Source organism: Triturus cristatus, chromosome 7 (genome assembly GCF_964204655.1).
Source record: "Triturus cristatus chromosome 7, aTriCri1.1, whole genome shotgun sequence".
Taxonomy (NCBI): domain Eukaryota; kingdom Metazoa; phylum Chordata; class Amphibia; order Caudata; family Salamandridae; genus Triturus; species Triturus cristatus.
This window is the reverse complement of record NC_140590.1, coordinates 22564762-22582870: the sequence shown is the minus strand read 5'-3', so window position 1 is coordinate 22582870 and position 18109 is coordinate 22564762. Positions and strand designations below refer to the sequence as shown.

The window sequence follows — 18109 nt, the reverse complement described above, 5'->3', positions numbered from 1 at the left end:
CTTTGAGGCGTTCAGCTCCTTCCTACAGTGGGCCTTAACAAACAGGTATGGCATTGAGGGAGTGACCCACTACCTGGATGATTTCCTGTTCATCGGGGGAGCTGACTCGCAAGAATGTGCGCGGGCGCTGCAATGTTTCAAGGAATTGGCAGGACACCTGGGCGTACCTTTAGCTCCTGGTAAGACCGAGGGTCCGGCGCAGGTTTTGGTATTCTTGGTCATCGAGTTGGACACGGTGAAGGGCGTGTCCCGACTCCCTGCGGATAAGGTACAGGCCTTGCGTCAGGAGATCTGCGATCTACTGGGTAGGGACAAGGTTACTCTGGGTGAAATCCAATGCCTGCTAGGGACCCTGAATTTTGCGGTAAAGGTCATACCCATGGGGAGGGTCTTTGCCCGCAGGTTAGCAAGGGCAACCGCTGGTGTAAAAAAGAAACATCACTGGATCAAGCTGGGGTCAGGTTTGAAACAGGATCTGGTCGTGTGGAGCGAATTCCTGGCCCGCTTTAATGGGACGGTAATTTGGAAGCAGCCCTGGATTGATAGTCAGGAGCTTTGTCTTTTCACAGATGCCTCAGGCAGGGAAGGTTTCGGGGCTATCTTGGGTGAGGAATGGTGCGCTCAGGGATGGCCCAATGTTTGGCGCAGGCGTAGGATCACCAAAAATGTTACTGTGCTGGAGCTCTTCCCGATTGTTGTTGCATTACACCTATGGCCGGCGGCATTGTCAGACAGAAAGGTGGTGTTCTGGTCTGACAACATGGCGGTCGTTCAGGCAATTAACAACCAGTCCGCCAGGTGCCGGTTGGTGCTGTGCTTACTAAGGGAGTTGGTCCGGGCATGCCTGCGCATCAATGTGGAGTTTAAAGCCAGGCACATTGAGGGGATTCAAAATGTGGCAGCTGACGCTCTTTCTCGTTTTCAGTGGCTCCGATTCAGGGAGGCCTGGCCGCGGGCGAGAGCGCAGATGACCCCATTCCCGGACCATCTATGGAGGATCCTGCAGTGGGACTGAGCCTGAAAGCGATGGGAGAAAGAGCTCTGGCCCCAGGTACCAGAAAGCGTTACAGCGCCCACATGGCAACATTCAGAGCAACTTCTGTAGCGCTGGGTACTTCAGGGGCTGCATTGGTGTCCCAGGTCCGAGCATTTCTGGTGTGAGCTAGGGGACAGGGGAAAAGCCGTTCATGGGTGGGCAGTCACTTGGCAGCCATAAGCCACGACACTAGGTTGTCTGGCGGGGCGGATCCCACTAACTCCTATCCCATCCGGGCCGCCTTGAAGGGTTGGGCTAGGGAGGAGCCCAGGGCCCCTGATAATCGAGCGCCCATTGATTTCGAAATCCTGAAAGGCATGCTAGGGGCTCTCGAGTTAGTCACCTACTCTCATTACGAGGCCACGCTGTTTTCAGCCACATTCTGCTTAGCATTTTTCGGGGCTTTCAGAGTCAGTGAGTTAGTGGCTAGGTCCAAGGTCGACTGTTCAGGGGATGCGCTGGCAATTTCAGATGTGTCTATTTCCGGGTCACTGACCATTCATTTAGGCAAGTCCAAGACTGATCAGGCGGGGCGGGGGATCAGGGTGGTTCTCCAGCCCCTAGGTGACCCCAGGTTCTGCCCAGTACAATGGGTAAAGGCGTTTTTGGAGCACAGACCGCCCGGCCCGGGTTATCTTCTGTTGCATTCAAATGGTACCCCCTTAACTAGATACCAGTTCGAGCAGGTAATCAGGGCCAGTTTAGCCAGGGCGGGGCTCGCCCGGCCGGACAGGAGGTATTCCAGCCACTCCTTCCGCATTGGCGCTGCCACCGCCGCTCACCTGGCGGGATTAGAGGCCGCACAGGTGAAGAAATTAGGGCGTTGGGAATCTGATTGTTATAAGATATATGTTCGCCCGTGAGGCTGCCTTTAGTTAACGTGTTTTGTGATTGTATATTGTGTATCGTTGGAATCACCCTTTCTGATTAAATAACTCGTGTGCACACCATGTCTCCTCTTTATTAGGACGAGTGGTGTGGGTGATCGGGCATTCATTTGTCGCTCGGGCTGCCCAATGGGCATCGCATCGGAATTGGATGCGACACTTCTCTCAGACCAAAGTGGAATGGATGGGGGTGCCAGGGATGAGATGGTTCGAACTCAGGAATAAGATCGAGCAGAGACTAAGAGCACACGGATCCACCTTGCCCCACCTGTTGGTGATCCACCTGGGTGGGAACGACCTTGTTACCCTAGGGAGACGATTGCTGCTATTAGCCATGAAAAGAGACTTAGGGGAAATCTGCAAGCGTCTGGGCAAGTGTGAGATCGTGTGGTCGGAGATCATCCCCCGCAGGTCCTGGCGTGGGGCTAAATCCTTAGAAGCGGTAGAGCACTCTAGGAGGCGCATTAATGGAGCAATGCGTAAGTTCACGTCCCAAAGGGGTTTGGGTTTTCTTCGCCATGAGATGATTCGTGGGAATGTAAAGGGGTACTTCGACTTAGATGGGGTACACCTCTCCCAAATAGGCATGGACCTGTTTTTATTGGATCTAAGCGAATCATTGGTGAACAGAGGGTGCAGGTAAGAGCTAAGTTGGTGGGGGGCCCTGGCTGTGACGGTTAGCCGCCTCCAGGGCTGTGGCGGAGTTACAGGGCGATCTGGAAGCAGGCCGGTACAAAGGGTACCTCTGCGCGGCACCACGTGGTGCCTGAGCCAAAACGAGGAGCCTCCAGAGAGGTCCCGGAAGCCGGTCGGCGCCCCGCTAGGCCTGCGGGCGGTTGTGGGCCTGAACAACCGGGGGCTTGCTATGCGACGCTCCGCCCCGAGAGGGGGGGTGTGAGTAGAATTTTCAACGGCACGTGATCGTAAAAGAATCACTTGGGGGGCAGCACGTGTGGTCTTTCCCATGCTGCCCGGCTCATCAGGCGGGCAGGTGATGTAGTTGGCCGCCTGCCCTTGGATCGCCCGTAAGATAACCCACCTATTACATATCCTGGAATTATGTAATAAACCTGCAGCAATTGTTACCCACTTACAACTGTTTCTTGTGTTTTCATTGGGTACCTATTTTGGGGGAGGGGGGTGAGCGGGGTGCCCCTGGGGGTACTATGCCGCTAACCGCGGACCCCGCAGGGGGCCACTCGGCGGTCGGCGCCTTAGTGGCCCCGGTCACCCCTCCCCACTCTCTCCTTCGGGGGGGGGGGGCAGGGACTCTGACTGGTGCCCCCCCTTCCGTGTCAGGGCCGGAAGTGACGCGCAATGCGCGTCACTTCCGGGGCCCAGGTGTGAGGGGGAGGCTATTTAGCCTTCCCCCCACCCTCACTGGCGACCTCTTTGTCGCCCACCTCGCTTTTCCCTCCCTACCGCTTACCCGGCGTAGGTGTGTGTGAGTGGGGGGGTTTTTTCTGACCGTTATAATATTTTCATTTTTCGTTGCAGGCGGAGTTACAGGGCGATCTGGAAGCAGGCCGGTACAAAGGGTACCTCTGCGCGGCACCACGTGGTGCCTGAGCCAAAACGAGGAGCCTCCAGAGAGGTCCCGGAAGCCGGTCGGCGCCCCGCTAGGCCTGCGGGCGCTTGTGGGCCTGAACAACCGGGGGCTTGCTATGCGACGCTCCGCCCCGAGAGGGGGGGTGTGAGTAGAATTTTCCACGGCACGTGATCGTAAAAGAATCACTTGGGGGGCAGCACGTGTGGTCTTTCCCATGCTGCCCGGCTCATCAGGCGGGCAGGTGATGTAATTGGCCGCCTGCCCTTGGATCGCCCGTAAGATAACCCACCTATTACATATCCTGGAATTATGTAATAAACCTGCAGCAATTGTTACCCACTTACAACTGTTTCTTGTGTTTTCATTGGGTACCTATTTTGGGGGAGGGGGGTGAGCGGGGTGCCCCTGGGGGTACTAAGAGACTGGTCCATTTCTCAACAAAGTGTTAAGCTAAGCCTTTAGAAATGTAGCTCCTGGTGTTTCTCGTGCACCATGTTACTCTTGTGCACTGTGTACTGTCCACTGAGTCCCTCCAGCTGAGTTCCGGTGTGGGCGGGTGTTTACCAAGGGTCACAACTGACACCTCAGGACTTGGGGTCGAAGGTTGTGCAAGTTTCTCGAAGGGCCTGTCAGTGGGGGATAAAGGCGTTCAGAATACATGCTCATCCCATCATTGGCCTCTTTGCAGAGTGCACATAGCAATAGTCACGAGTGGCAATTAGAATTGTGATTCTATGAGAGGGTATGTGAAGGAAGTACAGAGTTGTCGCAATAATGACAAGCTAAGAATGGCTCACCTATGGTCAGCGTGGGCATTATACAGTAATTCAAATTATATATAACCCTCCTGGCCCACATTAATACGAATGCCATAATACCCAGCGGTCTGCAGCCAACTGTGTGTGTCTTAATCCTCTTACACACGCATGAGACAGCTGCGATGAACCTTGGCCATCACCCAGGACTGTACCAGCTGCCACTAACCGAGCAGCCATAGAGTAACTTACGAGATCTGTCGCATTCTAGAGGCCAATCAGAGGGCTGTAATCTACATCACCACTATAGGTCCGAACAAGCTACACACTATAACCGCTTCTGTACATCTCACAATGCCAAAGAGACATGGGATGACAGTAACAAAGCCCAACCCAGCAGATGTCCGCGCCGCTTCTCTCCCCAACCAATACCTGCTCAGGACCATCAGCTTTAAACACAATAGCAGGTTGGACAATCCAGTGCAGGAACCAGCCAATCAGATCATGAGAAATACCATAGAGGGACCTGCAGAGCTCCTAGCTCACTGAGAACCATAAACTGGGACGCCTCCTTCTCACACCCGCTCATCCACCCTAGTGCTAAGCACTACATCCCACAACATTGTGGAAATATGGATTTTTCTGATCAGTTATGTCCCCTATCTTGGACCCCAACGGTTCTATATGCATGTTACAAACACATGTATGTTCCCTCCCGTTCCAGTTCTGAAGACGCAAACACATGTGCGTCCACCGTCAACATGTCCTCTGTCAGATCCGCCATGAATGGGCTGGATATTCGATTCCTAAGTATGAAAGGCCACCGACTTTATATGGCTCAGTTACTCCATTTTGCAGTTCAGGCCAGTAGGCCCTGATTCTGCCATCAAGCTTTTCCTTGCTCTCTGCCTCTGACAGCTTCAGCTTGAGCTCGCATCTGTATCCATGAACTTTGTCCTACTCCCTGTGCGGCTAACGGTGCCTGCCGCGGCCGGTTTGCCTGTCTGCCAAGAACTGTATTTCACCTTCGAGTTATCTGCTTCGCTCCTCAGCCGATGCATTCCTGTCTAGTAGTTTAGGTAAACATTTCCTTCAGCTACCGAGCAAAGGGCCCGGCCTCTCTGTCCTCATGCAAGTAATTCATAGCCCTGTTACCATGGAAGGTTTCTGCCCCTTGCATCTTATATAGACACTTAGACGCTTGTGCACGCACTCACAGTCAGTATAGAATAGATTTTGTCCGAGAGCCCTTCCCTTGTGGATAACATAGTTCTTTAAACATAGGATGTTAGATATGATTTGGGATTAGGTTGACTTGACCCCCCAGACTTTTTGTCTCCACATGTAGAGCTAAATGTCAAGTCCCCTTCACCCTCTAGTTGCGCGTCAATCACACGTCATGCTGCTGCGCGCGCATCTCTGCCAAGTATTTCTGCTGACATTGCGAAATCATCTCCAGGTATCCACCCACACATGACAAATTACCCATTATCATCAAGTGGACGCCCACATGGACGCCCACCTTCACGCCTACTTACACGCCCACATGCTCTTATCTCATTCTCTCTTGCTCTTTTGCTTACGTACAATTGAGAAATGTATATATACTGTACTCTGTGAATAATGTATTGAGAATATTGAGAATACTTTTCAGCCCCGTCCAGATCCTTTTTGGTGATGGAAATATTCTCCCTTTGACTCGAGTTATTGGAATAAAGCCCTTTATGAATCTGATACCACAGACTCAGCCTCTTGCTTTATGCATGATCTTATTGATATTATGAAATTATGAGAGCGTGATATTTTATTTACCACATAATGGCGCCCGAACAGTTTAATCTCTTTCCCCACACGCCGGAGATGAAGGTCCAGTTTTGCCCCCTTCCATGGCCGTGATGGACTTCAAGCGCGCACGTCGCGGGTCTTCCCGCCAACTCCCTCAGGCCAACGAAGGGGACAGACTGCGACCAGGCATCCATACGAGGCGGTGAGGAACGCAGATTGTCCTACCCAGAGCCCACCTGCGAGAGAGCTGTGTCCGAGGTATACAGAGGCCCACCAGGTTTTCGAAGTCCCGACGTCCAGAGGGTCCGATGTCCGCAGTTTTCTGAAGTTGTCGAGTCGAGTCCAGTTCAGCTCCGTTTCGAGGCCTTCCGTTCCGAGCTACCCGGTGAGTACCATTGCTGGGGAGGCGTTCTGACGTGCACATAGGTTGTGCCGGTCAAGACGGATTTGGGTACACAAATCCGGTCTGCACTGTTTCAGCAGTGTATATGTACTGTTTAGCAGTATATCAAGTATTCCGAAGTATCTAGTAATTGTCGAGAATTATGCTTGGTGATTAGTTACGCAGACGATCATCATTGTTGTTTCAGTTAAATGTTTAAGGTTTAATGTTTAATGTGTTAAAAACGTCCTGCATATTGTGGTATGAATGATTGTTCATTGTTGTGCTTTTTGTATTAAGTGTGTTCAAGATTAAGTATCAGATCAGTTGTCAATATGCCGCTCTTTTCGAAATTAAGACAGATCACAACTAGAAAAGGGGTACTCGAAGAAGCTGTTCCTATTCCTCCTAGGGACACTCCAGGGCACTTCATGTATCACAAACATGGCTTAGACGCCATATTATTTCTTAAATTTATGGGTGGACTACACCAAAGAATTTCCAGAAAGTCAGAGGTGGCCCGCAGCTGGGACCTGGGATGCAGATTGCATCATGAGAGTAGAAGAAGAGTTATGGAAAAAGACAGCCAGACAGTAACAAAAATATGTCATTGAATTATGGCGTAAAGAATTGCATAGACGCACAGAGAAAGCGCTCAGAAAAGAAGAGAAAGGTAGGGAGGATTCAGACAAAGCCCGAGAAAGCGTATTAGTTGAGGAAGGTATCCGAGTAAAAGCAGAACAAGTAGACAGACAACGAAACACTCTTATGAAAGAGGAAATGTAGACCAGCTTGGAAGGATGCCATTGAGTTTTGGCGCAAGGAGTGACATAGAAGGACAGAGTAAGTGTTTCACGAGGCAGAGAAAAGTGGACTGGAGTCTGGAAAAGCCAAGGATGAGATGTTACAGGAGGAATTAGAGCTGGTAAAATGAGCGCAGGCTGACAGAAAAAGAAATACTGACGTTGCTGGTATTTATCCCGTCCTTTCAGAGGACCTAGCAAGAGTGGCCCCAGTAGAAAGACCAGTTAGAGTGCCACCGCAAGTACCACGATACATATAATAATGATATAGTAGCCCAAAGGTTCTTGAGCCACCCACCAAATGAACAGCGCATAGCTGGTGTTTACATGGTCCAACATTTGACTACGTTGTCAATAGGAAATTGAGAGGGGTGTAGCTAGAGAAGGAGCGACACCTGTGATTTGATGACACCCCTAATGTACAAAGTGTTAACGAAAAAATAATTAGTGAAAAGTTTAGCTTGAAAAAAAGAATTGTGGGTATTTCGAATTTGCAAATTGTTCATGAATACAGGTTTGTGTTCTTGGTGGTCCAGTGAGCCAATGTGCTGGGTCAAGACGGTAAGATTATGACCCCCTGAGAGCAAATTGTATATAAAAATAATTTTTCAATTCGGCGAATTATTGCAGTTTTTATGGAATTGAGTAGTCTTTTTGTCTTTGACAGCTTCAGAGTGAGGAGAAGGTGGGGGCTGTGTAGAGCAGAATGTGATACAGAAATCGGAGACAGATTCTGACCGTGTAGCCAGTGTAGGTGGGGGCCGGTGAGAGGAGCAGAACAGAGACACTGCTTAGAAAGCTTCCCTGACATCGCATCTGTGTAATGCCTGCAGCCGGAGAGCCTTGAGGGCCAGGAGTAGGAAAAACAAAAAAAAGATGGCTGGCAGCCCAGGCTCAGGCCGCGCTGAGGGGCTATTTTTAGCTTCTCTGATAAGACAGGGCAGCTGAGAAATGTAAGTCGAGAAAGATTCCCTTGTTCTATTCTGTGCAAAACAAGTGCCCCGAGGAAATGTCTATGGAGAAGATTTGTTTTATTTTTTAGCAATTGTTATATTGCTTCTGGCCGGAAAGTAGAATGTTGCTCTTGCTTGGAATTTTAAGGGCTATGTGCCTATATAAAAACGATTTTCAAATTCAGACATTTTTGGATTGTGGCCACAAGCTGCCACCAGTTGCATTGGATAAATGATCCAGTGGTTACGGGTCTGTGAGGAAAGATGGGAGATGCATCTTCGACTAGGACATGAGGGTACATTGTGTACAATGATGCATAGCTCATTTTTTATAAAAAAAAAAAAAAAAAAAAAAAAAAGAGACAGGTTCGTGTGTTCTTCATTTTTTGATTATTGTTGCTGATCCTGTGTGTCAGACTTGACACGGTCATCATTGGGATGACCCACTGTCAGATGGAGGTGTATAGGGCAGGTAAATAAGTTATTGATTATAAGCCTGACAAATTAAGCAGGCCAGAATGTTCGCATCTGAGCTGTAGGTACTGTAATTGCGCATCGCTGCTCATTTATATATGTTAGTGCAATTGTCTATGCTTTCTGTGCTTGGTATACTGATGGCTTGGCATATGTATTTTATATATGTTTTGTTTTTGTGTTGTATTGACCAGTCTGTTTAGCGTTTAATACAAAGTTCTCCTGTGCAAGTACAGAGATAGTCGTGACGACGGCGATCTTTGCACAGCGCTTGGCTGGAACTTGTTCACAATTACTAAATTTCACAGACGTGATATTACCATTATCATGCTGTCAAAATAGCAGACAACACGTTATCAGTGTATGTCTAATTGGTGTTGGAGATGAATGAAACAAAAGAAAAAGGCTATGCAAGACTAAAATATTTTTCACATAACTGCCTTTCTCTTATAGACAGGCAGCCTCGGTCATATGTTTCCAGATTGGACATTAAGGAACAATTATGATCTGTGCACTCGCATTTTAACTCTTGAAAGGCCTGTTTTAAATAAGGACTGCCACCACAGAGTGACAAATGAGGCTCGGTATTTAGGGTAATGAGAAAATATCTGACAGGATTTCCTTTTTAAAGTTTGCTTTAGTAAGCTCATTCTTGTAAGTGGTGGCCCCAAAAGTTGACTTGTTTTTGAATTAGGCTATTTATTGTATAGGTGGAAATTATTGCACAATGACTGATTTCTTTAGCAGATAAATTATTAATTATCAACATTAACAACTGTTCTTAAACTTGGTTTTCCGAATATTTAGGTGATTTAGCATTCCTATTAGGGCTTCCTAGCATTAATATTGACTTCAGGTTGGTGTAGGTTCATGTAATAGGGACATTTGCATATGAGATGTCATTTGGCCAGCTTATGAGCTAACACAATGAGGTTTGTACATTAATTTGAAGGATTTCTCGCCGTTTCAATTACGCTGTGTATCTCCTATAATTTTGCTTACGCCCAGTAGCTACACACAGGGATTAATAGTGTTGACAAGACACAGGGTTTGATAGTGTTTGACAGCAGTGAAATCTGTTTCAGATTTCCTCCTGTCAAAAAGGGGGGGAAGGAGGAGAATATTGGCTTTCTGCTGGCCCCTGAGGAGGTTCGCTTCCCGCTAGCCCCTTAAGAAATTAAGCCCCTTAGAAATTAGCCCCCTTAGAAATTAAGCCGAGGAAATAGGTATGGTGCTTTCCCCTTTTTCTCATGTTTTATTGTGATCTTTCAGGGGAATTAGTTGTGGGCACCGGAACGTATTCAATTGATTTCTGGTTTTTCACAGCCCAAGACACAAAAAGACTAAAGTCCTCAAGAACACACTGTGGCATTTGAAGAATTAAAGAGAGCTTTATGTCAAGCACCAGTTGTAGCAAACCCTGATTACAACAAATCGTTTATGCTTTTTGTGACAGAGCGGGATGGAACAGCACTATCTGTCCTAACACAAGATCATGCAGGAAAACACGAGCCCTGTGCTTATTTTTCTAGTACATTAGACCCAGTAGCACAGGCTTTGCCTGCGTGCCTAAAATCAGTTGCAGCAACGGCCTTAGCCATAAGACAAAGCGACTCGATAGTGCTGGGCCACCCTCTGACAGTACAAGTACCACACGCAGTAGAGGTTCTCTTGAACCGGACACAAACACAACACCTGACTGTAGCTAGACTGACAGATTATGAGCTGACGTTATTTCAACCACACATAGAGATCAGACGATGCAACATACTGAATCCCGCTACCCTTTTGCCCTCCAGTACAGAAAGCGTTTCACCACACGACTGTGTTGAAGTAATACATACCGTGACTAAACCAAGACAAGACTTGACAGATGTTGCACTCCCAGACCCCGACCTAACACTATATGTTGACGGCTCATGCATGAGGACAGGGGCGGGAGAATTAGTGGCAGCATATGCAGTGACTACTGATACTGTAATAATAGAGACTAAAAGAATAGACATATTGTCAGCACAAGCAGCAGAGCTCATCGCCCTGACACAAGCGTGCATAAGAGCTAAGCACCTGAGAGTAAACATTTACACCGATTCTGTGGAGAGAAAGAGGTTTCTTGACCTCTCATGGGGCCAAGATACAGCATGGCCCCCATATTCAAGCCCTTCTGGAAGCGATACATTCACTAACAGCCATAGCTATTCTAAAATGTAAAGCACATACTAGAGCCACAGATCCCATTTCCCAAGGCAATGATCTGGCAGACCGAACTGCTAAACAGACAGCTCAGACCCCACTAGACATGACAAAGTTACAGGTTCAATAAGTGTCCAAAGCCATGACAGTTAGGGATCCTTCCAAGGATGTACAAGACATACAGACACATGCTACTATGGACGAATTAAAGAAATGGTCGGAACAAGGAGGGCTGATCAGGGTTGGATAATAAGGGCAAATCCACATGGCTTCTTCCTGATTCGATGGTACAAGTGATTATAAATACCACACATAGTCCTGCACACTTAGGAGAGAAAGCAATGATAGATAGCTTACAGAATATATGGTTCAACAAGCACCTGCGTGCAGCAGCGAAACAAAAGGTCAGAACATGTATGATCTGTTGCCAATTCAATGCAGGTAAAGGCATTCCGATGGAACAAGGTGGATTCCATCCACCTGACCACCCTTTTGAAGTGCTCCAAATGGATTATATCTAAATAAACAGATGTAGAGGTTAAAAGATTACTGATGCTGACAGATTACCTGGCTTCCTTGATGTCTGCACTACTCTCTTGTTGTTCGCAGGTTGCTGCCGCCTTCCCTGACAACACCCAGGTCAAAGAATACTCCATCGCTCCTGGATGGAAGGCGCCAAAGTCAGTGCTCTGGACCACGGGGGCGGCTGTTAAAGTCAAAGTGCACCTTCACCACTCTTTTACAAAGGAAAAAGACTTTGAACTTGGATTTTGAACACCATTTTCTAGAGGAGACTCCCCAGAAGTATCCACAAAGCTAAACTTTGATCTAAGAAGTCAGAACCCGTTTGATCAATTAAGTCCACTAGGTGGTGAAGCGGTTGAACATGTATTCTGGCTTGCATAAGATCTTGGACAATAACATTGATAAAAAGAAAAAAAAAAGAGCAAGATGTGCATCACGATAATATGTATCAGCTTAATACTACATGCTATTTTTCCTCCTATTGCCTCACTTTTACACTCCTCCACTAATGATACCATAAAGCACACATTTAGTGATCTGCCATCCTATGAGCTATCATATCGACTTGCCTTACGCAACAATACCTTTATTCAGATGCTGCACCATTCATATCAGACTAGCAATGCTACAGACTGCTGGGTCTGTGGCCGACTCCCCCCCTATCAGAACTATAAGGGAGTTTTGCCCCTCTTTCTCTATCCGTTCACACACAATGGCTCCTGTGGAGCATGGTTTAGTTTGATTAATTCCCTAGATTCGAATTCCGCAGTTTATCAAGACAACTGGGTATGGGGAAACCTGAACTTAGTTTTGCTTAAAGTCTGCTACCCTAACAAGGAGGGACTTCCCAAAAGAACAGGAACTGATCTAAGAAATGAAGTATATGGATTAGGTAATTTTACACTTAACCTCATGATCCTGAACGTTGAATGTGAAGCTACACCAATCTTGCCCGCCATGTCCGTATTCCCAGTAAAAGGGGAATTATGTATAAGAAAGAATGGCTCCATACACATGGGCCATAGTAAATGCACCACTGTAATAAAATTCAGTGATCAAGGCAAGTCTACATTTAGAGCTTCTCGTCATTCCTACTTTATATGTGGCCAGACCGCATATATACGCCTACCTCTAGATTGGGATGGTACCTGTTACATAGCATTCCTCCTACCACCTGTTTTCCTAGCTCCTCCTGATTATCATAGAAATACTCATTTAGTACACAATAGACAGCAGAGAGATCTCCCAATTGTCGATTACACTGAAACAGCATGGGAAAAATACACAGATTTCAATAAAGGTTTCTTTCCCTATATAGGTACAGTTACCAATAGTAAGCTGATACGTAGATTAACCAGAACCCTTGAAGCAGTAGTGAACGAAACTATTTCCGCCTTAGGCAATTTAACAGAAGAGCAGTCTGCTATGCGGATTGTTGTGCTTCAAAATAGTCTTGTCCTTGACGTTATCCTGGCCGATAGGGGCGGAGCTTGTAGGGTCATCAAATCAAGCTGTTGCATTTTTCATACCAGAAAATTCGCCATCTGTATATAAAGCCATAACTCGCCTTCATAAGATTGTAAGCCAGATACACCAGAATCCAGGCACCTGGACTTGGTCCGGTTGGTTTTGGAGTGTATTATCTACCTTTGGATGGAGGGTCCTATCCTTCCTAGGTATTGGCTTTCTCATACTATTCAGTTGCTGCTTATGCCTACAATGTGGACCAGCGATTTGTGGTCTGTGTGCCACATCATGTATTCCACATCAAGGTTTTCACTCAAGATCCCGGAAGAAGAAAGAAGAAGAAATGATGCTCCATGAACAGATCGATGGATTAATGAAGATTGATATTTCTTGATGGGCAAGTAGGGGACAAGGAGGGAATGTGGAAATATGGATTTTTCTGATCAGTTATGTCCCCTATCTTGGACCCCAACGGTTCTATATGCATGTTACAAACACATGTATGTTCCCTCCCGTTCCAGTTCTGAAGACGCAAACACATGTGCGTCCACCGTCAACATGTCCTCTGTCAGATCCGCCATGAATGGGCTGGATATTCGATTCCTAAGTATGAAAGGCCACCGACTTTATATGGCTCAGTTACTCCATTTTGCAGTTCAGGCCAGTAGGCCCTGATTCTGCCATCAAGCTTTTCCTTGCTCTCTGCCTCTGACAGCTTCAGCTTGAGCTCGCATCTGTATCCATGAACTTTGTCCTACTCCCTGTGCGGCTAACGGTGCCTGCCTCGGCCGGTTTGCCTGTCTGCCAAGAACTGTATTTCACCTTCGAGTTATCTGCTTCGCTCCTCAGCCGATGCATTCCTGTCTAGTAGTTTAGGTAAACATTTCCTTCAGCTACCGAGCAAAGGGCCCGGCCTCTCTGTCCTCATGCAAGTAATTCATAGCCCTGTTACCATGGAAGGTTTCTGCCCCTTGCATCTTATATAGACACTTAGACGCTTGTGCACGCACTCACAGTCAGTATAGAATAGATTTTGTCCGAGAGCCCTTCCCTTGTGGATAACATAGTTCTTTAAACATAGGATGTAAGATATGATTTGGGATTAGGTTGACTTGACCCCCCAGACTTTTTGTCTCCACATGTAGAGCTAAATGTCAAGTCCCCTTCACCCTCTAGTTGCGCGTCAATCACACGTCATGCTGCTGCGCGCGCATCTCTGCCAAGTATTTCTGCTGACATTGCGAAATCATCTCCAGGTATCCACCCACACATGACAAATTACCCATTATCATCAAGTGGACGCCCACATGGACGCCCACCTTCACGCCTACTTACACGCCCACATGCTCTTATCTCATTCTCTCTTGCTCTTTTGCTTACGTACAATTGAGAAATGTATATATACTGTACTCTGTGAATAATGTTTTGAGAATATTGAGAATACTTTTCAGCCCCGTCCAGATCCTTTTTGGTGATGGAAATATTCTCCCTTTGACTCGAGTTATTGGAATAAAGCCCTTTATGAATCTGATACCACAGACTCAGCCTCTTGCTTTATGCATGATCTTATTGATATTATGAAATTATGAGAGCGTGATATTTTATTTACCACAACATGCTAACTGCACCTCGGTGGGCATCACTGAAGACATGGAAACACTTCCCAAAAGGGATCAAACAACAGAAAATATCCGTCCAACCACACACCCTTCATGGCATAGTTTGTTGCTGATGTAGGCAAGTTCTTCAGTGCCCCCCATAGGGGTAGTAGGCGCTATATAAATACTACAGTACTATACAGAAGCAAAAGCAGATGGTGGACGGAATGCTAAACAAATCAAACATTCACCCCCAGTCATAAATCTGGGTTTAAATCCATGTCACCACGTCACCCTAGTTTGGACCCAGCCATATGCAAATCAGTCTTGACCCTGTGCCTCATGGGAACAGTGCAGCCCGAACTGCCAGGCCAGGTCCTCCCTGGACCGGAAACAAGCATCCTGCGAAGCGCACCGTGCGCGCACGGAACGAACTGCGTTAAGTGGGCGCGCACGCCACGAATGGCGTAAAGTAACTTAGCATTCAAAAAACCGTACAAATTCACTGAAAAAACCATAGGTTTCACACACGTTATAGTTAGGAATTAGCATTTAAAAAACCTTGCAAATTCACTGAAAAAACCGTAGGTTTCACACATGTTATAGTTAGCGGAAATTTTACTGATAAAAAACCAATGAAATTCCCCCGTTATAGTTAGTGCAGGCAACTATAACTCACGCGACCGCAATCTTCTGCTGATGACATGTGTCTTTATGAAAAAAAAATATTTGTAATATATGTATAGCTAAAAATTTATGGAAGAAGACATGGGCAAATAAGTGTCTAAATACAGTATTAGCATTAGCAGAGGATTGCGCGGTCGCGTGAGTTATAGTTGCCTGCACTAACTATAACGTGGGAATTTCATTGGTTTTTTATCAGTAAAATGTCCAGCTAACTATAACATGTGTGAAACCTATGTTTTTTTCAGTGAATAAACATATATATACATCTGCATATCTATATAGATACAAATATAAATGCATGCATACATATACATATATTCATACATATGCATGTTATGTACATGAAAGTTTTAAAAACACTAATAAAAGCAAAGCCTAATTACGGCGTTTCGATCCTGTCAATTTAGGATCATCATCAGGACCTGGGTCGCCTAAATTTCACCGCCCCACCTTTTTCTTCCCTTTTTTCCCACTACACCGCAAACCCCCCCCCCACCCCCCTTCCCTATCTTTCCTGTTCATTTCCCCTCCCTCTCCTCTCTTCTCTCCTCCTGTCCGCCTGATCCGGAAATTGTTTTTTACAGAGCACTCCCAATTTAGGCGACCCAAATCCTGATGATGATCCTAAATTGACAGGATCGAAACGCCGTCGACCACTATCCACTAGCCCAAACGTCCCTGGTGCACGCAAACCTGGTTCATTGAAACAATGAAAAATACCAATTATACTATTGAGTAAATTGTTATCTGAACCTTTCATTGTATATATTGTTTCTTTTGCGCCGCCTGCTGTGGTTTGTTCACGTTGTCACGAGCGCCGTTGTTTCTCTAGCACGAGCACTTTGTACACCTTATTCACTAGGGTTGCCTGAGTATTTATACCCTGTTGTGCTCTTATCACTGCATTTCTTTTGATCTTCTAAATATATGACGCCTATTGGCGCTTTGAAAGAACAACCTTAAGTCTCCTCTCTTTTGTTCTTTGTAATGTCTTGTACATACCTTTCTAAATAATTCCAATAAATCCTGCTGAGATATTGTCGAATTTACACAGTTCCAGCTGTGGGCTGCTTTTCTGAGCAGTCTGGGGGGCGATTTGGAGGTTTCTGCGTTGTTCCCATTGGGTGCCTAAGTGGCCTTTCTGGAGGTAGCTGGGCGTCCCTTAATTTACCTCCCTTTTATCAAAGGGCAGAGGTGTCACTCCCTCTCTCTCGCTGGGGCCGGCCCATTAACATATGCATATTGAGGTGAGGCAGGGGGCCGGAGGAAAAGTGGCCCCACTTGTATTCAGGTGTGATTCACTAGTGTAAACTAACCCATGAATGTTTTTTCCCCCCTCTCTTTTTTTCCCATAAAACTTCGCTGAAGCAGCGTTTTGCAAAGGCAATATGCAAATGTGGGCCACTTCATTTTAGCGTGCCGGGGGCGATTTTTAATACCAATCTAACCAACCGTGCTTAATGCACACAGCTCCATGCGCCCCTCAGAATACTGGCGCCCTGGGCCACTCAGGCACACACTGGGCCTACCCTGGGACAGTCTCCAGCACAGACCTCCTCCCGCATTCAGCGCTCTCGTGACTGCGCCACCACTTGGGCGGGGGCAACCCCGCCTCTCCTTTGACCCCCACCCCAGCAGAGTGAGGGGCAGTGCAGGGGGTCTCCGGGGGTGTACGGATCTTGCAGGGTTACAATAGAGCCCCTTCATGCCCTGCTCCCGGGGGGGACGCGCCTTGCAGAGCTGCCGTGGGCACCTACACCGCCCTATGCGGGGGCACGGGGGTGGCACACCCTGACTCTGCCCCCGGAGCAGGGCCGGGGGCGTGCCAGGGTCTGGCAGTGTTACAGGAGGTGGCACAGCCTGACCCCGCCCCCGCCCCATGAGCAGCCTCACCTGTGAGCAACAGAAGCACGGAGGGTCCCCCCCGCTCCCTGCGGGGACCTAGGACCGCCATGGCAGGGGAGATAAACAGCCGCCTTTCCTGGCTGTGCGGAGCAGACCGTCCTAATGATGCGCTCCGCCCCCCTTCCGACTCAGGCGCGCAACACCCATTGGACTCACAGGGCTTCAGCCCCCCCCCCCCCGTCGTATGTGGCAGCCCGAGCTGAGACAGCTTCCTGGCGCGCACACAGCCGCACCCGAGCACTTCACAGGTCTTTAAAAGACCATTTGCATGTTAATGAGGCCTCGCTGTTGTTTCACCCCTTCTAAGAGCCCCTGAAGCTCCACTCTGCCTATGGCTTTAAAGATTCAGCCCCCCCCCCCGAAATTTTTTCTTAGCCCCCCCCCCCCGAAATTTGACTCTAGTTGCGCCTCTGTATCCGACTTCACCATGTGATAAAGTCCGGCATGCGCTGCACCGTCGCCTGCACCTCGTCAGGGGGTGCTCGGCGCTTCTTGTCTTGTTTGGGGTGCCTGCCCCCCTCTTCTGCACCGAGCTGAAGGCAGTGGGTTGAGGCTCGTCCATCATACGGCTCGGGTACCCTACTGGTAAATAGCGCCTCCGGCCAGGGGTGCGGTCTCTCTCCTTCCTGGACGGGCGGGTGTTTATGGATATATCATTTATATGTAGCGCAAACTTGGCCCAAGGGCGTCGCAGCACTTTACATGAGCATCACGTTCCGTTAGACCAGGTCAGACTCCTTTTCTGCTAGGTTGCTAGCACCGGAGGTGCAGCGGTTTGCCCAGATTAACAGGGCGTTGGTCCGACGCCGGGACTCGACCTGGTTCCCCAGATCCTTGAGGCCACATCTCCTCCAATATACGCTGCTAAACAGTGTCTCGCGCTTCTATGCGCTCTTCACATACGCCACTTCCTGCCGGGCTCCGCATAGTCTGCCCTGAAGCACCATCAGCTTAGGACCACTCCCTCCCAGGGAGGGGAGTTTCCTGGATCCGTCTGTTCTCACATCCGCTGCCGACGTCATGCTCATGGCAGTGACGCTTGCCTGACCCTCTAGTGCATGGGTACTCACAAACTTTCTCTTGGGGGCCAAATTCAAGGTGTGGTTTGTG

The 18109-nt window shown here is 47.9% G+C and overlaps 1 protein-coding gene across 1 annotated transcript in view; it reads right to left on the bottom strand.

The window, feature by feature from the left end:
• The window catches only part of LOC146808714 (cell adhesion molecule CEACAM21-like), a 238775-nt gene extending 221645 nt beyond the window's left edge, over positions 1 to 17130 (bottom strand). Inside the window, exon 1 of the mRNA XM_085615526.1 lies at positions 16988 to 17130. Within this exon, the coding sequence (XP_085471652.1) occupies positions 16988 to 17048 (61 nt within the window). The 5' untranslated portion in view covers positions 17049 to 17130. The remainder of the gene's footprint in view (positions 1 to 16987) is intronic.
• Positions 17131 to 18109: the final 979 nt, after the last annotated feature.